This window comes from Oncorhynchus gorbuscha, linkage group LG09 (assembly GCF_021184085.1).
Source record: "Oncorhynchus gorbuscha isolate QuinsamMale2020 ecotype Even-year linkage group LG09, OgorEven_v1.0, whole genome shotgun sequence".
NCBI lineage: Eukaryota > Metazoa > Chordata > Actinopteri > Salmoniformes > Salmonidae > Oncorhynchus > Oncorhynchus gorbuscha.
This window is the reverse complement of record NC_060181.1, coordinates 47520-67731: the sequence shown is the minus strand read 5'-3', so window position 1 is coordinate 67731 and position 20212 is coordinate 47520. Positions and strand designations below refer to the sequence as shown.

General features: G+C 42.0%; 1 protein-coding gene across 1 annotated transcript in view; it reads right to left on the bottom strand.

The window, feature by feature from the left end:
- Positions 1–20212, bottom strand: part of LOC124043063 (vegetative cell wall protein gp1-like) — an 85869-nt gene that overhangs the window by 26129 nt on the left and 39528 nt on the right. Inside the window, exon 5 of the mRNA XM_046361234.1 lies at positions 8387–8409. Coding sequence (XP_046217190.1) covers positions 8387–8409 — 23 coding nt within the window. The remainder of the gene's footprint in view (positions 1–8386; positions 8410–20212) is intronic.

The window sequence follows — 20212 nt, the reverse complement described above, 5'->3', positions numbered from 1 at the left end:
GGACTCCAGGTGAGCGTAAATGGCTGCTCATTGTTGGACTCCAGGTGAGCGTAAATGGCTGCTCATTTTTGGACTCCAGGTGAGCGTGAATGGATGTGTGTCGGAACCAGAAATAAAGAAAAGAAGGCACCTGCCTTCTTCCCCTGTGTCCGGACTTAAGACCTTCAAATCATTTTGAGCCCATGTACCAGCTGTCTTCTGCCGGGGACTTGGATGTTCCCTCCATGGCTCAAATCAAAACAAAGTTTATATGTCACGTGCGCCAAATACACCTTACAGTGAAATGCTTACTTACAGGCTCTAACCAATAGTGGAAAAAAGGTATTAGTTGAACAAGTAAAGAAATAAAAACAGTAATAAAGACAGTGAAAAATAACAGAAGCGAAACTACAACAGTAGCTATCTAAGCTAATATACAGGCATCAGTTAGTTGGGCTGATTGTGGTAGTATGTTGAAGATGGAAGTTTACATACACCTTTGAAAATACATTTAAACTCAGTTTTTCACAATTCCTGACATTAAATCCTAGTAAAAATTCCCTGTCTTAGGTCAGTTATGATGCCGACTTTATTTTAAGAATGTGAAATGTCAGAATAATAGATTATTTATTTCACATTCCCAGTGGGTCAGAAGTTTAAATACACTCAATTAGTATTTGGTATCAATGCCTTTAAATTGTTTAACTTGGGTTGTCACTCCCTGGGCATAGAGAGGCTTTTATTCTCTATTTTGGTTAGTTTCTAGTTTCTTTATTTCTATGTTTTCTATTTCTTTGTTTTTGGCCGAGTGTGGTTCCCAATCAGAGGCAGCTGTCTATCGTTGTCTCTGATTGGGAATCATACTTAGGCAGCGTTTTTCCCTACCTGTGTTTCGTGGGTAGTTAGTTTCTGTTTAGTGTCTGCACCTGACAGAACTGTTTTGGTTTTTCACTTTGTTATTTTGTTTGAGTGTTTTTTGAGAACTAAAATATCATGAACACTTACCATGCTGCGCTTTGGTCCATGCCTTTTGATGAGAGACGTTACATGGGTCAAATGTTTCGGGTAGCCTTCCACAAGCTTACCACAATAAGTTGGGTGAATTTTGGCCCATTTCTCCTGACAGAGCTGGTGTAACTGAGTCAGGTTTGTAGGCCTCCCGGCTCGCACATGCTTTTTAGTTCTGCCCACATTGTCTATAGGATTGAGGTCAGGGTTTGGTGGTAGCCCCTCCAATACTGTGACTTTGTTGTCCTTAAGCCATTTTGCAACAAATTTGGAAGTATGCTGGAAGACATTTGCAACCAAGCTTTAACTTCCTGACTGATGTCTTGACATGTAGCTTCAATATATCCACAATTTTCCTTTCTTATGAAGCCATCTATTTTGTGATGTGCACCAGTCCCTCCTGCAGCAAAGCACGCCCACAACCGGATGCTGTGACGCCCCCCCCCTTGCTTCACGGTTGGGATTGTGTTCTTCAGCTTGCAAGCCTCCCCCTTTTTCCTCCAAACATAACGATGGTCATTATGGCCGAACAGTTCTATTTTTTGTTTCATCAGACCAGAGGACATTTCTCCAAAAAGTATGATCTTTGTCCCCATGTGCAGTTGTAAACCGTAGTCTCTTTTTATGGCAGTTTTGGAGCCGTGGCTTCTTACTTGCTGAGGGCCTTTCAGGTTATGTCGATATAGGACTCGTTTTACTGTAGATAAAGATACCTGTTTCCTCCAGCATTCCAGCATTCCTTCCATTGCTGCTGTTCTGGGATTGATTAGCACTTTTACGTTCATCTCTAAAAGACAGAACATGTCTCCTTCTTAAGCAGAAACTGACAGCTGTGTGGTCCCATGGTGTTTATACTTGTGTACTATTATTTGTACAGATGAACCTAGTACCTTCAGGCAGTTGGAAATTGTTCCTAAGGATGAACCAGACTTGTGGAGGTCTACAATTTATTTTCTGAGGTCTTGGATGATTTATTTTGAGTTTCCCATGATGTCAAGCAGAGGCACTGAGTTTGAAGGTGGGCCTTGAACTACATCCACAGGTATTCCTCCAATTGACTCAAATGATGTCAATTAACCTAACAGAAGCTTCTAAAGCCATGACATCATTTTCTGGAATGTAGTGTATTTAAACTTCTGACCCACTGGAATTGTGATACAGGGAATTATAAATGAAATAATCTGTCTGCAAACAAATGTTGGAAAAATTGCTTGGAAAAATTGCTTGTGGCATAAACAAAGTAGATGTCCTAACCAACTTGCCAAAACTATAGTTTATTAATTAACAAGACATTTGTAGAGTGATTGAAAAACAAATGTTAACCTACGTGTATGTAAACTTCTGACTTCAACTGTATGTGGTAGTAGAGTAGGGGCCTGAGGGCATACACTTAATATGTTGTGAATATATTGTAATGGGAATCCATAATAAATACATACCTCAAAGTTGATTTGGAATGATAAAAAACTACGTATTCGATATGATACTCTTACGAGGATAAAGAGAACAGGAGGTTTGTTTTACTACAAAGTATATTGTCTACCAAAATAAAATCATTGAGAGTATGGTACGATGATTCTATTGCAGGTTCTTGGAGAGGCATAGAGGAAGAAGTTATTGCAACCATAGTCTTTCTGGTATTAAGGCAAATCGAGCAACTCACTAAAAGTATGGTGCTACGCTGAGAAATATATAGGTAACATGAACAGGCTCTGTGAATCTACTCCTACACGGCATAACCATAACCTGCTGACAAATAAGCCTTTTGTGTAGCCATTGTGGGCCGATAAGGGTGTGCATAACTTGCGAGATATGTATAATGATCAAGGGCAAATACCTATCCAGGACCTCAAACAAATGTATTCAAGCCGATTCCTACTCCAATCTGTGATAGATGCATGGACCTACAGTGGTGCGAAAAGTGCAAATCAATTCCAGAACAACAGCAAAGGACTATCTGAAGATACTAGAGGAAACGGGTACAAAATTATCTATATCCACAGTAAAACGAGTCCTATATCGACATAACCTGAAAGGTCGCTCAGCAAGGAAGAAGCCACTGCTCCAAAACCATCATAAAAAGCCAGACCACGGTTGACAACTGCAAATGGGGACAAAGATCACACTTTTTGGAGAAATGTCCTCTGGTCTGATGAAACAAAAATAGAACTCTTTGGCCATAATGACCATCATTATGTTTGGAGGAAAGAGGAGGCTTGCAAGCTGAAGAACACCATCCCAACCGTGAAGCACGGGGGTGGTAGCTTAATGTTGTGGGGGTGCTTTGCTGCAGGAGGGACTGGTGCACTTAACAAAAATGATGGCTTCATGAGAAAGGAGATGTTGCTTCAATCTATCCACATCATTTTCAAGACATCAGTCATGAAGTTAAAGCTTGGTCGCAAATGGGTCTTCCAAATGCACAATGACTCCAAGCATACTTCCAAAGTTGTGGCAAAATGGCATAAGGGCATTACTCAAACTACACATACAAAGCAATATAGCGAGCCCACAATAACGGACCGATTTACAACGAACAATCACTCACAAACAAACATGGGGGAACAGAGGGTTAAATAATGAACAAGTAATTGGGTGAGTGAAATCAGGTGTGTAAGACAAAACAAATGGAAAATGAAAAGTGGATCGGCGATGGCTAGAAGGCCGGCGACGTCGACCGCAGAACGCCGCCCGAACAAGGAGAGGGACCGACTTTGGTGGAAGTCATGACATAAGGTTTATGTAAACTTCTGAATTTTACACAGACATATATATATATACACACACACACACACACACACACACACACACACACACACACACACACACACACACACACACAGTACCTTCAGAAAGTTTTCACTCCCCTTGACTATTTACACATTTTGTTGTGTTAAAAATTGGGCTTAAAATGTATTTAACTGGCATTTTTTTTGTCAATCATCCACACACAATACTCTTGTCAAAATAGAAAATAAAATAAAACACTCATATCTTGAATCACCTTTGGCAGCGATAACAGCTGTGAGTCCATCTGGGTTAGTCTAAGAACTTTGCATATCTTTATTGGACAAGATTAAAATTCTTCAAGCTCCGTCAAGTTGGTTGTTGATCATTTCTAGACAGCCATTTTCAAGTCTTGCCATAGATTTTGAAGACGATTTAAGTCAAAACTCTATCTAGGCCACTCAGGAACATAGCATTCAATGTCGTCTTGTTAAACAACTCAAGTGTATATTTGGCCTAGTGTTTTATGTTATTGTCCTGCTGAAAGGTGATTTTGTCTCCCGTTGTCTGGTGGAAAGCAGACTGAACAGGCTTTCCTCTAGGATTTTGCCTGTGCTTTTTATAGAGGTTAATGATGACAAGCATAACACGATGCAGCCACCACTACCCTGGAAAATATGTGTAGTGGTACTCAGTGATGTGTTGGATTTGCCCAAACATAATGCTTTGTATTCAGGACAAAAAGTTAATTTCTTTGACATTTTTTGCAGTACAATTTTAGTGCTTTGTTGCAAACAGGATACATGTTTTGGAATATTTGTATTCTGTACAGGCTTCCTTCTTTTCACTCTGTCATTTAAGTTAGTATTGTGGAGTAACTACAACGTTGTTGATCCATCCTCAGTTTTCTCCTATAACAGCCATTAAACTCTAACTGTTTTAAAATCACCATTGGTCTAATGATGAAATCCCTGAGCTGTTTCCTTCCTTTACAGCAACTGAGCTAGGAAGGAGGCCTGTATCTTAGTAGTATCTGGGTGTATTTATACGCCATGCAGTGTAATTAACAACTCCACCATGCTCAAAGGGATATTCAGTGCCTACTTTATTTTTGCCTACTAATAGGTACCCTTCTTTGCGAGGCATTGGAAAACCTGCCACAGTCCAAAAGGTGAGGGCGTACTCCGCAGCTGTCTGAGCAACCTGTTAGAGTTGGAGAAGTTTCTTACCTCCCTCTCTGCCCACTGGAGGATGGTCGAAGATCGCCCTGAACAGAGCCATGAACCTCACAAAGTAAACCAGCTCCTCCTCTCCTCTCTTCCAGTCGGCCATAGCCCACTTCAGCGCCTGCCTGGTCAGCAGGGAAATTACTGTGGCAATCTTGGACCTCTGTGGTGGGGGCTCCCATCTGATGGGCAAAACAGAGGGAGCACTGGAGTAGGAAGCCACGACATTGGGATGGAGTACCGTCATACTTCTCTGAATAGGACAGTCAGACATTGCTGACCTAGGGGGACGGCTGGGTAGGCTGGAGGACTGACTCCCTGTGATGATCCATGGTAGGAGGCCCTCTGATAGGGGTATGGAGAGCCTCGGTGAGGGTTTTAAGGTGGTGGAGAAAGTGGAGGACGTCCACCATGGCCGTACCCAGTTCCGCCAGCTGGTCGTGGTGTTGGTGGAGTATATGACCCTGTTCGTTGACAGTCTGGAAGATGGTTTTATCTTCTGCTACTTCCATATTGTGAGGCAGTATTCGAATATGCAGGGAGTCAGGAAGCAGGGAGTGATGGTAAATTGATGACGAAATGCATTGAAAGGTAAATTATCAAAAGAGGAGATGCCTACTGAATATGACAACAAACCAATACTGCCTGATTACTGAGGCTACTGAGGGCTAAATAAAGGGAATGTAATATAGATGATGATGAAGCCCAGGTGTGCATATTGATGGGGAGCGGGTGTGCGTAATGATGGTTTCCAGGACTGGTGGTTAGTAGACAGGTGACGTCAAGCGCTGGAGAGGGGAGTGGGAGTAGGCGTGACTTCATTGCACACAGAATGATTCCATGCAACTGTGACACATTTTTACTCCTGTACTCATTTGTAAAAAAAAATCTAAAAACTACATTTCACTTTGACATTATGGGTTATTGTGTGTAGTTCAGTGACACATCTAAATGTAATCAATTTTGAATTCACTGTGTAACAAAACAAAATCTTGAAAAAGTCAAGGGGTGTGAATGCTTTCTGAAAGCACTGGACATTATAAACACTAATTGATCAGAATAGGCCACCCAGAAGAGCAAGATATCTGTTAACCATGGCTAGAATATTATTAATATCAAACAATAAAAATAATGAGCATCTGTCATTTCTGAAGACATTTATCAGTCAGAATTTATCCTTCCCTTCCATATCTTCTCCCCCATTTTCTCTCTTTTCATCCCTTCCTACCTACTACTCTCTCTCCCTCTTTTATTTCCTTTCTCTCTCTCCTTTGTGAGAAAGTCAGGTGGCAAGTAACACTTCTCTCCCCCATGAACTAGCTAACGTTACCTAGCTTGCTAGTAGACTCGCTAAAAACAGCTTTTCACCTCTGTGGTTAATCTCCGGTCATATCCACCAGTCTAAATTAAGTCTCAATTTCTGCACATCAAACTGAGTATTAAACGTAGATAATCAATTTAATTTAATTTTTACCAAATCGATAGAGTGAGACAGTGTGACAGAGAGCGCATTGAGAGAGAACATCTCCGCCACAGCCAAGCAGAACGCCCCACTCTTTCCCTTAGTTAGATAACGGTGGCAAGCTAGGTAAACAACTTGATAGACACCTACTCGCTGTAAATCTACAATCGGTTCAACAATTCAGCATGAAATCTTGATAGCAGCATTGCAAGATGTTCCCAATAATCTTAGACATGTAGTGACCTACATTTATTTCAGGTTCTTCAAGTGTACAGTACTGGTCAAACCATGTAGATGAAAGCTTGCTTACCTTCTCACTCATGCACTTTATTTGCTTTCTCCTGAAAACTCCTACCAGATGTCAGTCAACTTGTATACTTCGAGTTGGTACTCAAATCATTTATGATTGGATAAGATAACACCTCCCGAAATGGACGAATGTGAAAGCAGTATTTTCAGGAGAGTGCAAAAAGTGGTTGTCAAACCACTCTGGCCCACTGATTCAGGGAGCTCCCCCGATATCAGAGAGACATCCTCACAAACTGTTTCAGACATCGACATATACTCACGTTATTCACAACATATTAAGGAAGACATTTATGAGAAAATATTTTATAAAAATGAATTCACAGTTGATCAAAATATCCTGATTTATGAAGTGAGAGTCACAGTAGAATTCTCGTCCAAATTTTGTTACGTGACCTAACACCCTAATATTGGGCATCTGTCTCCACCCCCTGTCCTCTCTCTATGGCCATGTGTCCAGGTGTGTATATGCTACATCCATACCCATTGAATACTGTCTGCATTTATATTCCAAACGTAGAGGTTGAATCAATGACTATACATTTTGTTTAGGTACCAGGTTCTTAGGAAGACATGTTTTCTCAACCACGTCGCAATTCATTAATAAGTATTATGGGGGATTACTTTGATTAAAATGTACTATTTATGGTATATGGGCAGGAAAGCAGAACTTGATGGTATGGACTCGTATTATGACGGCCCTGAATTTGTCTGAACCGTCTCAGTGCTTCTCCTTCCAATAGGGTGCTTCCCCATTAATTCCCAATGAAATCGCCAGCATCAGCTGTGCAAAAGTGGGGTTGTGATGGTGGTGCGAATGAGGATGTGTTCAAATCTCAGTTCCGAAGCTTCTTTACTTGTTTTGTTGTATTTGAAAGTGCTGCTTTGTAGCCTTGTCTCAAGTTTAACCAGGATCGGATCCACTCATTGCTTCCTTTGGACTAGACTACACATCTCAGTTGGTCTCTGCTGGTTCTTCATGGCGTTTCTCCTCTGTTGGCAGATTGGATTGTCTGACTGACCGACTACAACTTTATTGCAGAAGGTATTTAATTTGTTTTAGTGTGATGTATACCATGATGTATGTGGTCAGTTGTAGTTGAAGACGTATTGAAATGTGATACTCTTTATGTTTGTGTGGTAAAATAGTTTGATATTTTGATTGTATGATTGAGACTGGGTTTACGCTACACTTTATGAATGGACAAACTTTGCATGACTAAGGTCACAAAAGTGTATGTCCATCCTGACTTTTACATGAGTCCTTTGTGTTGGTGTAGACCTGATGGACCAGACGAGACTCATTCCCTCCCAAACCAAAAGGAGAAACCTATATTTTCTCTGGTAAGCACAACCTACCTGGCATCCATACAAACAATAACCTCATGTCAAAACTGTTACAGTATGCCAAGGTAAGAGGATTTGAAGACAGAGAGAAACCTTTCTGATAGTTGAATTCATGCAGGCTCGGAGTGTTCACTAAATATTGTCCACTAAATATTGTAGATTTTTTTATATTTTTAATGACAACATTTGCATTCCCTGGTTTAAACAGAGGTTCAATCAATTACTGTATTGGAAAGAGCCAAATCAATCTTAGTGCTGTCTGTAATGTCAAATCTAACCTTAACCCGAAGCAACAAGCTTTTCAACACAAATTTTAAAAAATAACTCTTACCTTGGATGGATCCTTCAAAGCACCTGCAGAAGAAAAGAATTGGAGGAAATTGATTATTACCAATATCATCACTTCAGCTACCACCTGATAAGGATACCAGCTACCACCTGAAAAGGATACCAGCTACAACCTGATAAGGATACCAGCTACCACCTGATAAGGATACCAGCTACCACCTGATAAGGATAGATGAGATATTTGTTTTTCATGTAAAGTTTTATCCAGTCAGTAACCATGCCCACGTGAGCATAGACATTATGCCAAAAGGATGGAACACCCCTTTTTCCAGAGTGTCTATAAAAGGACTCCTAACGAAATGTACATTAGACCAAAACATGCCGGGTTGCTGCCAGTGTGGAAAGTGGTCTTAGCTATACCCTGAATAATCACCCATTGAGACAAGAAATCGTGGAGCTGTGGCTACACGTGTAATATGGTTAGACTCTACCAGACCAGAGAAGGGTAAGACCCTCTGAAACTCAACAAAGAAGAAGACTAGACATGCGTCGCCTGCAGCTCTGCATGTAATGTAGTCTAGGAAACTGGACCGAAGACGAGAAAAGAGGAACATTTCCCTATCAAACGACCATTGGAACGTCTGTCATATCCAGTCTAACGAACACTGCCAGAATAAAGTAAACTACTACTACAACTACTAAGGACATGGTGAACTCTGGTGGACACTTAAAAAAATAAAGGAGAGCCGCACACTCTAGGAGCTCAGATGCAAAAATGTAATAACCTAATGTCCAACGTTTCGACAGACAAGCTGTCTTCATCAAGGTATAATGACAGAGGTGACTAGTTTATATAGTGTCAAAAGACACACACACATACAGGTGTCTGTAATCATGGCTGGGTTTGGCCTGATATCATTAATTAATTCTCATATTAAAATAGCATACAAAAAACTGGGCCGACGGAATGGCGGAGATGCCCCACCCGACAGTGTTCGAAGAACCGACGACTAGAGGCACCCGACAGGGTTTGAAGACACTACTACTAGAGGCACGGGACTGAGTGTCTTTTTAATTTATCAAGCAAGATATTGAGCCCTGCCCATGTCTCCTTGCTTAACCCTTTTATATAATTTTTGCCTACAACTAGGTGCAATGATTTTGATGTTAAGGTAGACATGTTTAAGTGTTTTAGAAAAATCCGTTGAAGGGAATACTTTAGCTGCCCCAATCGTGATATTTCTACTGAACATGTAGTTTGCTCACCTGCACTTACTCCGACTAAGAGTTATTTTGTACCTCCAGCTAATTGCAATCACTCTATTGAGACATAATGCATTATTATTCATAATTATGAGGATAACTATAATGATAAATGATCCATAACTATACTGATCACTACAATGATTACTATAATGATAAATGATCCATAACTATAATGATCACTATAATGATACATGATCCATAACTATAAGGATAACTATAATGATCACTATAATGATAAATGATCCATAACTATAAGGATCACTATAATGATAAATGACCCATAACTATAATGATTACTATAATGATCACTATAATGATAAATGATCCATAACTATAATGATCACTATAATGATACATGATCCATAACTATAAGGATAACTATAATGATCACTATAATGATAAATGATCCATAACTATAAGGATCACTATAATGATAAATGACCCATAACTATAATGATTACTATAATGATCACTATAATGATAAATGATCCATAACTATACTGATTACTACAATGATTACTATAATGATAAATGATCCATAACTATAATGATCACTATAATGATACATGATCCATAACTATAAGGATAACTATAATGATCACTATAATGATAAATGATCCATAACTATAAGGATCACTATAATGATAAATGACCCATAACTATAATGATTACTATAATGATCACTATAATGATAAATGATCCATAACTATAATGATCACTATAATGATACATGATCCATAACTATAATGATAACTATAATGATCACTATAATGATAAATTATCCATATCTATAATCACTATAAAGATAAATTATCCATAAGGTTAACTATACTGATGACTATAATGATAAATGATCCATAACTATACGGATAACTATAATGATAAATGATCCATAACTATAATGATCACCACAATGATCACTGTAATGATCACTATAATGATTACTATAATGATAAATGATAAATAACTATAAGGATAACTATAACGATCACAATATGATCACTATAATGATTACTATAATTATAAATGATCCATAACTATAAGGATAACTATCATGATAAATGATCCATAACTATAAGGATAACTATAACGGTCACAATATGATCACTATAATGATAAATGATCCATAACTATAAGGATAACTATAATGATAAATTATCTGTGACAAGAGATGAAAAGAATCTGCCCACTCCACCAAGCAATGGGGACAACAACACAGGACATTCACGGGACCTCCTGGAACCATGGACCACGCCTGCAGAAACTGGACAACAGGGGGAAGCAGAGGAGATACCTATCATAGACTTCTCCCAGCTGACGCTTGACATACCACCTACGCCACCTCCAGTGGTAGAAACAACCAGCTGGTATGATTGAGTAGAATCAGCCAACAGTAACACGGAAGCAGCAATGTGAGAGTCAGTAGTGCATGACCTTAAATGGTAATAATAGGAAGCTTCCGTTTAACACACAGGCCTAAGATTACGTTGGTCTACAGCACCAGTGGGAACTTCCCCTTTAAAAAGGTATATAAAGAGAACAGAGATCATAAGACAGTGTGATCCTCATTAACATATGAGACAGACTTCATATGAAGAATCATCACAGGTAGATTTACTATTGCACTATACGCTTTTTGATAGACTAAAACAATATTTTGAGAACTGGATAATTTTGTTTAAGTACTTATTGAATCACAATCTGAAGAAACTGGTTGAATCTTGTGAACCCGACTGAGTCTCCAAAAAACAAAGGTCTAACCACCTCTTTATCACTTAGACAAAGCGGGTGTTCGCATTTTTGACACCAGGAACCAGAGGTGATTAGCAATTCAAGGAAAAACAGCCAAGTACCAGTTACAATATATTGAGTCTATGCACAGAGTTGGAAGTGAATAGTATTAGGATATACACTTTTTGTTGAACTAGAACAATATTTTGAGGACTGGATCATTTTGCTTAAGTACTTATTGAGTCACTATCTGAAGAAACTGGTTGAATCTTGTTGAATCTGAGTCTCCGAAAAACAGAGGTCTAACCACCGCTTGAACACACAGGCAAAGCGGGCGTTCGCATTTTAGACACCAGGAACCAGATGTGATAGCTGTGAGAATACCAATTACAGGAAAGCGACCAGGGGGCTGAGCATTTAAGGTAATTTAACTATTTTTGCTATTTATTGAATATTGTTAGACGTGTTAACGCATTTAAAGTTTTGCAATATTATCTGGCATAGTATAAAGCATTAAGGATTGATTGAGCATTAATGTTGTGTTGAGAAACTGTAGAACCATTGTTATAGGGCATAGCTTAAAGCATTAAGGCTTGATTGAGCATTAATTTTGTGTTGAGAAACTGTAGAACCATTGTTATCGGGCTTAAAGCATTAAGGATTGATTGAGCATTAATGTTGTGTTGAGAAACTGTAGAACCATTGTTATCTGGCATAGCTTAAAGCATTAAGGATTGATTGAGCATTAATGTTGTGTTGAGAAACTGTAGAACCATTGTTATCGGGCATAGCTTAAAGCATTAAGGATTGATTGAGCATTAATTGAACCATTGTTTGCTTAAAGCATTAGGGTTGATTGAGCATTAATGTTGTGTTGAGAAACTGTAGAACCATTGTTATCGGGCTTAAAGCATTAAGGATTGATTGGCATTAATGTTGTGTTGAGAAACTGTAGAACCATTGTTATAGGGCATAGCTTAAAGCATTAAGGATTGATTGAGCATTAATGTTGTGTTGAGAAACTGTAGAACCATTGTTATAGGGCATAGCTTAAAGCATTAAGGATTGATTGAGCATTAATGTTGTGTTGAGAAACTGTAGAACCATTGAATTGTAATGATGTGTATAAAACAAAAAACAGGATTGACTTAATAAAAACTTGAAACTTTGACAACTAGGCCAGATTAACGATCTGGAGACCAAACGCCTTTGACACTCTCACTGAACTGAAAGTAACCCTGGTTATAGGTTAAAGTGATTGGACTAAAGAATATTTCATTGTGTGGACAATAATATATTTTTTAAGAGAGTCAAAACATATCCCAATACTAGTTTCCGAGTGACTACTAGCTGACGAGCATAATAACTACTAGGAGTTGTTATTAGGTAATGATATATAATGATATATACATAGGTAAAGATAACTTGAAGGTAAGGAAATATAGGAGGATAACTATATCGTTAACAATAAATATAACTAAGGAACAATTATTATTTATAACTATAATGATAACTATGAAGATAATGATCCATAAATATAACCATAATGATAAATGATCCATAACGATAAATGATCCATAATGATAATGATAAATGATCCATAACGATAATGATACATTTTCCGTATGTAAAGGGGGTGAATACTATATTTTTACATTTTGTTTAATTTCACTTCACCAATTTGGACTATTTTGTGTATGTCCATTACATGAAATCCTAATAAAAATCAATTACAGATTGTAATGCAACAAAATAGGAAAAATGCCAAGGGGGGTGAAAACTTTTGTAAGGTGCTGTTATAGTTATGGATCATTTATCATTATCATTATAGTTATTCATAATTGTTATGGATAATTTATCATTATAATTATGGATCATTTATCATTATAGTTATCTTTATAGTTTTGGATAAATTATCATTATAGTTATCGTTATTAATAATTCATCATTATACTACAATGATAACTACATTGATAAATGATCTGTAACGATAGCTATAATGATACATTATTCATAACTGTAACAATAACTACAATGATAGCTATAATAACTGCATAGTGATACATTATGCATAACTATAATGATAAATTAACAATAACTATAATGATAATGATGATTTATCCATAAAGATCAATATAATGATAACTATAACATGAACTATAATGATACATTATAATCACTTTAATGATAACTATAACAACTATAATCACAAATTATCCATAACGTGTAACGGCGTTCATCTGTTGAAGGAAGAGAGTCGGACCGAAATGCAGCGTGTTTGTTACTCATGATCTTTAATGAAGAAAACGAAACGATATATGAAATAACTAAATACAAAAACAACAAACGGAACGTGAAACCTATTACAGCCTATCTGGTGAAACTACACAAAGACAGGAACAATCACCCACGAAATACAAAGCGAAACTCAGGCTGCCTAAATACGGTTCCCAATCTGAGACAACGATAAGCACCTGACTCTGATTGAGAATCGCCTCAGGCAGCCAAGCCTAACAACACCCCTAATCAGCCGCGATCCCAAATAATACAAACCCCAATACGAAAACAACATATAAACCCATGTCACACCCTGGCTTACCCAAACATATAACAAAAACACAAATTACAATGACCAAGGCATGACAGAACCCCCCCCTAAGGAGCGGACTCCCGGACGCACCTCAAAAGCATAGGGAGGGTCCGGGTGGGCGTCTGTCCATGGTGGCGGTTCCGGCTCGGGACGTGGACCCCACTCCATTAATGTCCTTGTTCCTCCCCTTTGCGTCCTGGGATAATCCACCCTCTCCGCCGACCATGGCCTAATAGTCCTCACCCAGATCCCCACATGACAGAGGGGAAGCTCGGGACAGAGGGGCAGCTCGGGACAGAGGGGCAGCTCGGGACTGAGGGGCAGCCCGGGACTGAGATGAAGCTCAGGCAGGTAGTAGGCTCCGGTAAATCCTGGCTGGCTGGCGGAACTGGAAGATTCAGGTTGACAAGCAGATCTGGAAGATTCTGGTTGTCTGGCAGATCTGGAAGAGACTGGTTGTCTGGCAGATCTGGAAGAGACTGATTGTCTGGCAGATCTGGAAGAGACTGATTGTCTGGCAGATCTGGAATAGACTGATTGTCTGGCAGATCTGGAAGAGACTGGTTGTCGGGCAGATGTGGAAGAGACTGGTTGTCGGGCAGATCTGGAAGAGACTGGTTGTCGGGCAGATCTGGAAGAGACTGGTTGTCTGGCAGATCTGGAAGAGACTGGTTGTCTGGCAGATCTGGAAGAGACTGGTTGTCTGGCAGATCTGGAAGAGACTGGTTGTCTGGCGGCGCTGGGCTAACTGGCGGCAATGGCGGCGCTGGGCAGACTGGGAGCACTGGCGGCGCTGGGCAGACTGGGAGCACTGGCGGCGCTGGGCAGACTGGCGGTGCTGGGCAGACTGGCGGTGCTGGGCAGACTGGCGACGCTGGCAGACTGGGAGCACTGGCGACGCTGGGCAGACTGGGAGCACTGGCGACGCTGGGAAGACTGGGAGCACTGGCGACGCTGGGAAGACTGGGAGCACTGGCGACGCTGGGCAGACTGGGGGCACTGGCGACGCTGGGCAGACTGGGGGCACTGGCGACGCTGGGCAGACTGGCGGCACTGGCGGCGCTGGGCAGACGGGAGACTCCGGCAGCGCAGGAGAGGAGAAAGGCTCTGGCTGCGCTAAACAGGCGGGAGACTCCGGTAGCGCAAGAGAGGAGAAAAGCACTGGCTGCGCTGAACAGGCGAGGCGCACTGGAGGCCTGGTGCGTGGTGCTGGAACTGGTGGTACTGGATCGAGGACACGCACAGGAAGCCTGGTGCGGGGAGCTGCTACCGGAGGACTGGTGTGTGGAGGTGGCTCTGGATAGACCGGACCGTGCAGGCGCACTGGAGCTCTTGAGCACCGAGCCTGCCCAAGCTTACCTGGCTCGATGCCCACTCTAGCCCGGCCAATAGGAAGGGCTGGTATGTGCCGCACCTGGCTCTGCACCCGCACTGGAAACACCGTGCGCTCCATAGCATAACACGGTGCCTGCCCGGTCTCTCTAGCCCAACGGTGAGCACAGGGAGTTTGCGCAGGTCTCCTACCTGGCATAACCATACTCCCTTCTAGCCCCCCCCAATATATATTTTTTGGGCTGCTTTTCAGGCTTCCAACCGCGTCGCCGTGCTGCCTCCTCATACCAGCTCCTCTCCGCTTTAGCCGCTTCTATTTCTTCCTTGGGACGGCGATATTCTCCAGGCTGAGCCCAGGGTCCTTTACCGTCTAATTCCTCCTCCCATGTCCAATTCTCCAAGTGGTGCAGCCTCTCCCACTGCAACTGCTCTTCACGATTAACAGGGAGAGTTGGCTCAGGTCTGAACCCTGACTCAGCCACTCTCTCTCTGCGCTCTCCCCCAATAAATATTTGGGGGTTACTTTCGGTTTTCGCTCTGCGTCGCCGTGTTTTCCTTTTTGAATCCATTCGCCTGTAGCCCTCTTCGCACTGCTGAAGCGAATCCCAAGCGGGCGCCTGCACTCTCTCTGGGTCGGCCGCCCACCTGTCGATTTCTTCCCACGTCGTATACTCCATGCCTCTACCATCCATAACGTCCTCCTTTCGCTGCTGAAGCTGTCTACGTCATTGCCAGTTTACACGCTGCTCGGTCCGTGAGTGGTGGGTGATTCTGTAACGGCGTTCGTCTGTTGAAGGAAGAGAGTCGGACCGAAATGCAGCGTGGTTGTTACTCATGATCTTTAATGAAGAAAACGAAACGATACATGAAATAACTAAATACAAAAACAACAAACGGAACGTGAAACCTATTACAGCCTATCTGGTGAAACTACACAAAGACAGGAACAATCACCCACGAAATACAAAGCGAAACTCAGGCTGCCTAAATACGTTCCCAATCAGAGACAACGATAAGCACCTGACTATGATTGAGAATCGCCTCAGGCAGCCAAGCCTAACAACACCCCTAATCAGCCGAATCCCAAATAATACAAACCCCAATACGAAAACAACATATAAACCCATGTCACACCCTGGCCTACCCAAACATATAACAAAAACACAAAATACAATGACCAAGGCGTGACATAACGATAACTGTAATGATAAATAATCCATAATTATAATGATTAATACAATAACTATACTGATACATTATCCATAACTATAATGATAAATTGTCTACAACTATAACAATAACTACAAAAAAACATTATCCATTATCCACTATAATGATAAAATATCCATAACTATAAACATTGGGGAACTTCCACACCAGCAGACAGTCAATCTGGAGTACTTCTCCTGTCCTATTCGGTGTCCTGTGTAAATCTAAGTGTGCGTTCTCTAATTCTCTCCTTCTTTCTTTCTCTCTCTCTCTCGGAGGACCTGAGCCCTAGGACCATGCCCCAGGACTACCTGACATGATGACTCCTTGCTGTCCCCAGTCCACCTGGCCATGCTGCTGCTCCAGTTTCAACTGTTCTGCCTTACTATTATTCGACCATGCTGGTCATTTATGAACATTTGAACATCTTGGCCATGTTCTGTTATAATCTCCACCCGGCACAGCCAGAAGAGGACTGGCCACCCCTCATAGCCTGGTTCCTCTCTAGGTTTCTTCCTAGGTGTTGGCCTTTCTTGGGAGTTTTTCCTAGCCACCATGCCTCTACACCTGCATTGCTTGCTGTTTGGGGTTTTAGGCTGGGTTTCTGGACAGCACTTTGAGATATCAGCTAATGTAAGAAGGGCTATATAAATACATTTGATTTGAATTTGATTTGACTAGAGCTCAGCATTTAACACCATAGTACCCTCAACTCGTATGCAGACGACACACAATTAATCTTCTCCTTTCCCCCTTCTGATGACCAGGTGGCGAATCACATCTCTGCATGTCTGGCAGACATATCAGTGTGGATGACGGATCACCACCTCAAGCTGAACCTCGGCAAGACGGAGCTGCTCTTCCTCCCGGGGAAGGACTGCCCGTTCCATGATCTCGCCATCACGGTTGACAACTCCATTGTGTCCTCCTCCCAGAGCGCTAAGAACCTTGGCGTGATCCTGGACAACACCCTGTCGTTCTCAACTAACATCAAGGCGGTGGCCCGTTCCTGTAGGTTCATGCTCTACAACATCCGCAGAGTACGACCCTGCCTCACACAGGAAGCGGCGCAGGTCCTAATCCAGGCACTTGTCATCTCCCGTCTGGATTACTGCAACTCGCTGTTGGCTGGGCTCCCTGCCTGTGCCATTAAACCCCTACAACTCATCCAGAACGCCGCAGCCCGTCTGGTGTTCAACCTTCCCAAGTTCTCTCACGTCACCCCGCTCCTCCGCTCTCTCCACTGGCTTCCAGTTGAAGCTCGCATCCGCTACAAGACCATGGTGCTTGCCTACGGAGCTGTGAGGGGAACGGCACCTCAGTACCTCCAGGCTCTGATCAGGCCGTACACCCAAACAAGGGCACTGCGTTCATCCACCTCTGGCCTGCTCGCCTCCCTACCACTGAGGAAGTACAGTTCCCGCTCAGCCCAGTCAAAACTGTTCGTTGCTCTGGCCCCCCAATGGTGGAACAAACTCCCTCACGACGCCAGGACAGCGGAGTCAATCACCACCTTCCGGAGACACCTGAAACCCCACCTCTTTAAGGAATACCTAGGATAGGATAAAGTCATCCTTCTCACCCCCTCCTTAATAGATTTAGATGCACTATTGTAAAGTGGCTGTTCCACTGGATGTCATAAGGTGAATGCACCAATTTGTAAGTCGCTCTGGATAAGAGCGTCTGCTAAATGACTTAAATGTAATGTAAATGTAAATCAAGGTCCCAGGTGGTGAGGGTTGGTAACAACATCTCCACCCCACTGATCCTCAACACTGGGGCCCCACATGGGTGCGTTCTGAGCCCTCTCCTGTACTCCCTGTTCACCCACAATTGCATTGTCATGCACGCCTCCAACTCAACCATCAAGTTTGCAGACGACACTACAGTGGTAGGCTTGATTACCAACAACGACGAGAAGGCCTACAGGGAGGAGGTGAGGGCCCTCAGAGTGTGGTGTCAGGAAAATAACCTCACACTCAACGTCAACCAAAACAAAGGAGATGATCGTGGATCGTTCAGGAAACAGCAGAGGGAACACCCCCCTATCCACATCGACGGGACAGTAGCGGAGAGGGTAGTAAGTTTTAAGTTCCTCGGCGTACACATCACGGACCAACTGAAATGGTCCACCCACACAGACAGCGTGGTGAAGAAGAGGCAGCAGTGCCTCTTCAATCTCAGGAGGCTGTTGTTGTGAAATTGTTAGGTTAGATTACTCATTGGTTATTACTGCATTGTCGGAACTAGAAGGACGCTACACTCGCATTAACATCTGCTAACCATGTGTATGTGACAAATACAATTTGATTTGATTTATATCGACATAACCTGTAAGGCCGATCATACTTTTTGGAGAAATGTCCTCTGTTCTGATGAAACAAAAATTGAACTCTTTGGTGATAATGACCATCGTTATGTTTGGAGGAAAACGGGGGATGCTTGCAAGCCTAAGAACACCATCCCAACCGTGAAGCACAGGGGTGGCAGCATCATGTTGTGGGGGTGCTTTGCTGCAGGAGGGACTGGCGCACTTCACAAAATAGATTGCATCATGAGGCGGTAAAAATATGTGGATATATTAAAGCAACATGTCAGGAAGTTAAAGCTAATCACAAATGGGTCTTCCAAATGGACAATGACCCCAAGCATACTTCCAAAGTTGTTGCAAAACGGCTTAAGGACAACAAAGTCAATGTATTGGAGTGGCCATCACAAACCCCTGACCTCAATCCAATAGAAAATGTGGGGGCAGAACTGAAAATGTGTGTACGAGCATGGAGGCCTACAAACCCGACTCAGTTACACCAGCTCTGTCAGGAGGAATGGGCTAAAATTCACCCAACTTATTGTGAGAAGCTTGTGGAAGGCTGCCTGAAACGTTTGACCCAAGTTAAACAATTGAAAGGCAATGCTACCAAATACTAATTGACTGTATGTAAACTTCTGACCCACTGGGAATGTGATGAAAGAAGTAAAAGCTGAAATAAATAATTCCCTCTACTATTATTCTGACATTTCATATTCTTAAAATAAAAAGGTGATCCTAACTGACCTTGGCCAGGGAATTTTTACTAGGATTAAATGTCAGGAATTGTGAAAAACTAAGTTTAAATGTATTTGGCTAAGGTGTTTGTAAACGTCTGACTTCAACTGTATATGTTGGACCATTCTGCGGAGACTTCCATTCAGCCATAAGAGCATTATTAAGGTTGTGCACCTATGATATGTGATTAGGCCTGGCTCGCAGTCAACGTTCCAATTGATCACAAAGTTGTTTCATGAGGTTGAGGTCAGGGCTCTGTGCAGGCCAGTCAAGTTCTTCCACACAGATCTCGACAAACTATTTCTGTATGGAGCTCGCATTGTGCACGGGGTCATTGTCATGCTGAAACAGGAAGGAGCCTTCCCCAAACTGTTGCCACAAAGTTTAAAGCACAGAACCGTCTAAAATATCTGAGGAGCCCGAACCATGAATAGCAGCCCCACATTATAATTCTTCCTCCACCAAACTTTACAGTCAGAACTATGCATTCAGGCAGGCAGCGTTCTCCTGGCATTCAACAAACACAGATTCTTCCATCAAGCTGCCAGATGTTCACTGGAGTGATCACGCTTTACCGTGTTTCCACTACTCCAGATCCTATAGTGGTGAGCTTTACACCACTCCGGCCGACGCTTGGCATTGCACATGGTGATCTTAGGCTTGTGTGCGGCTTCTTGGCAAGCTCCCGACGAACA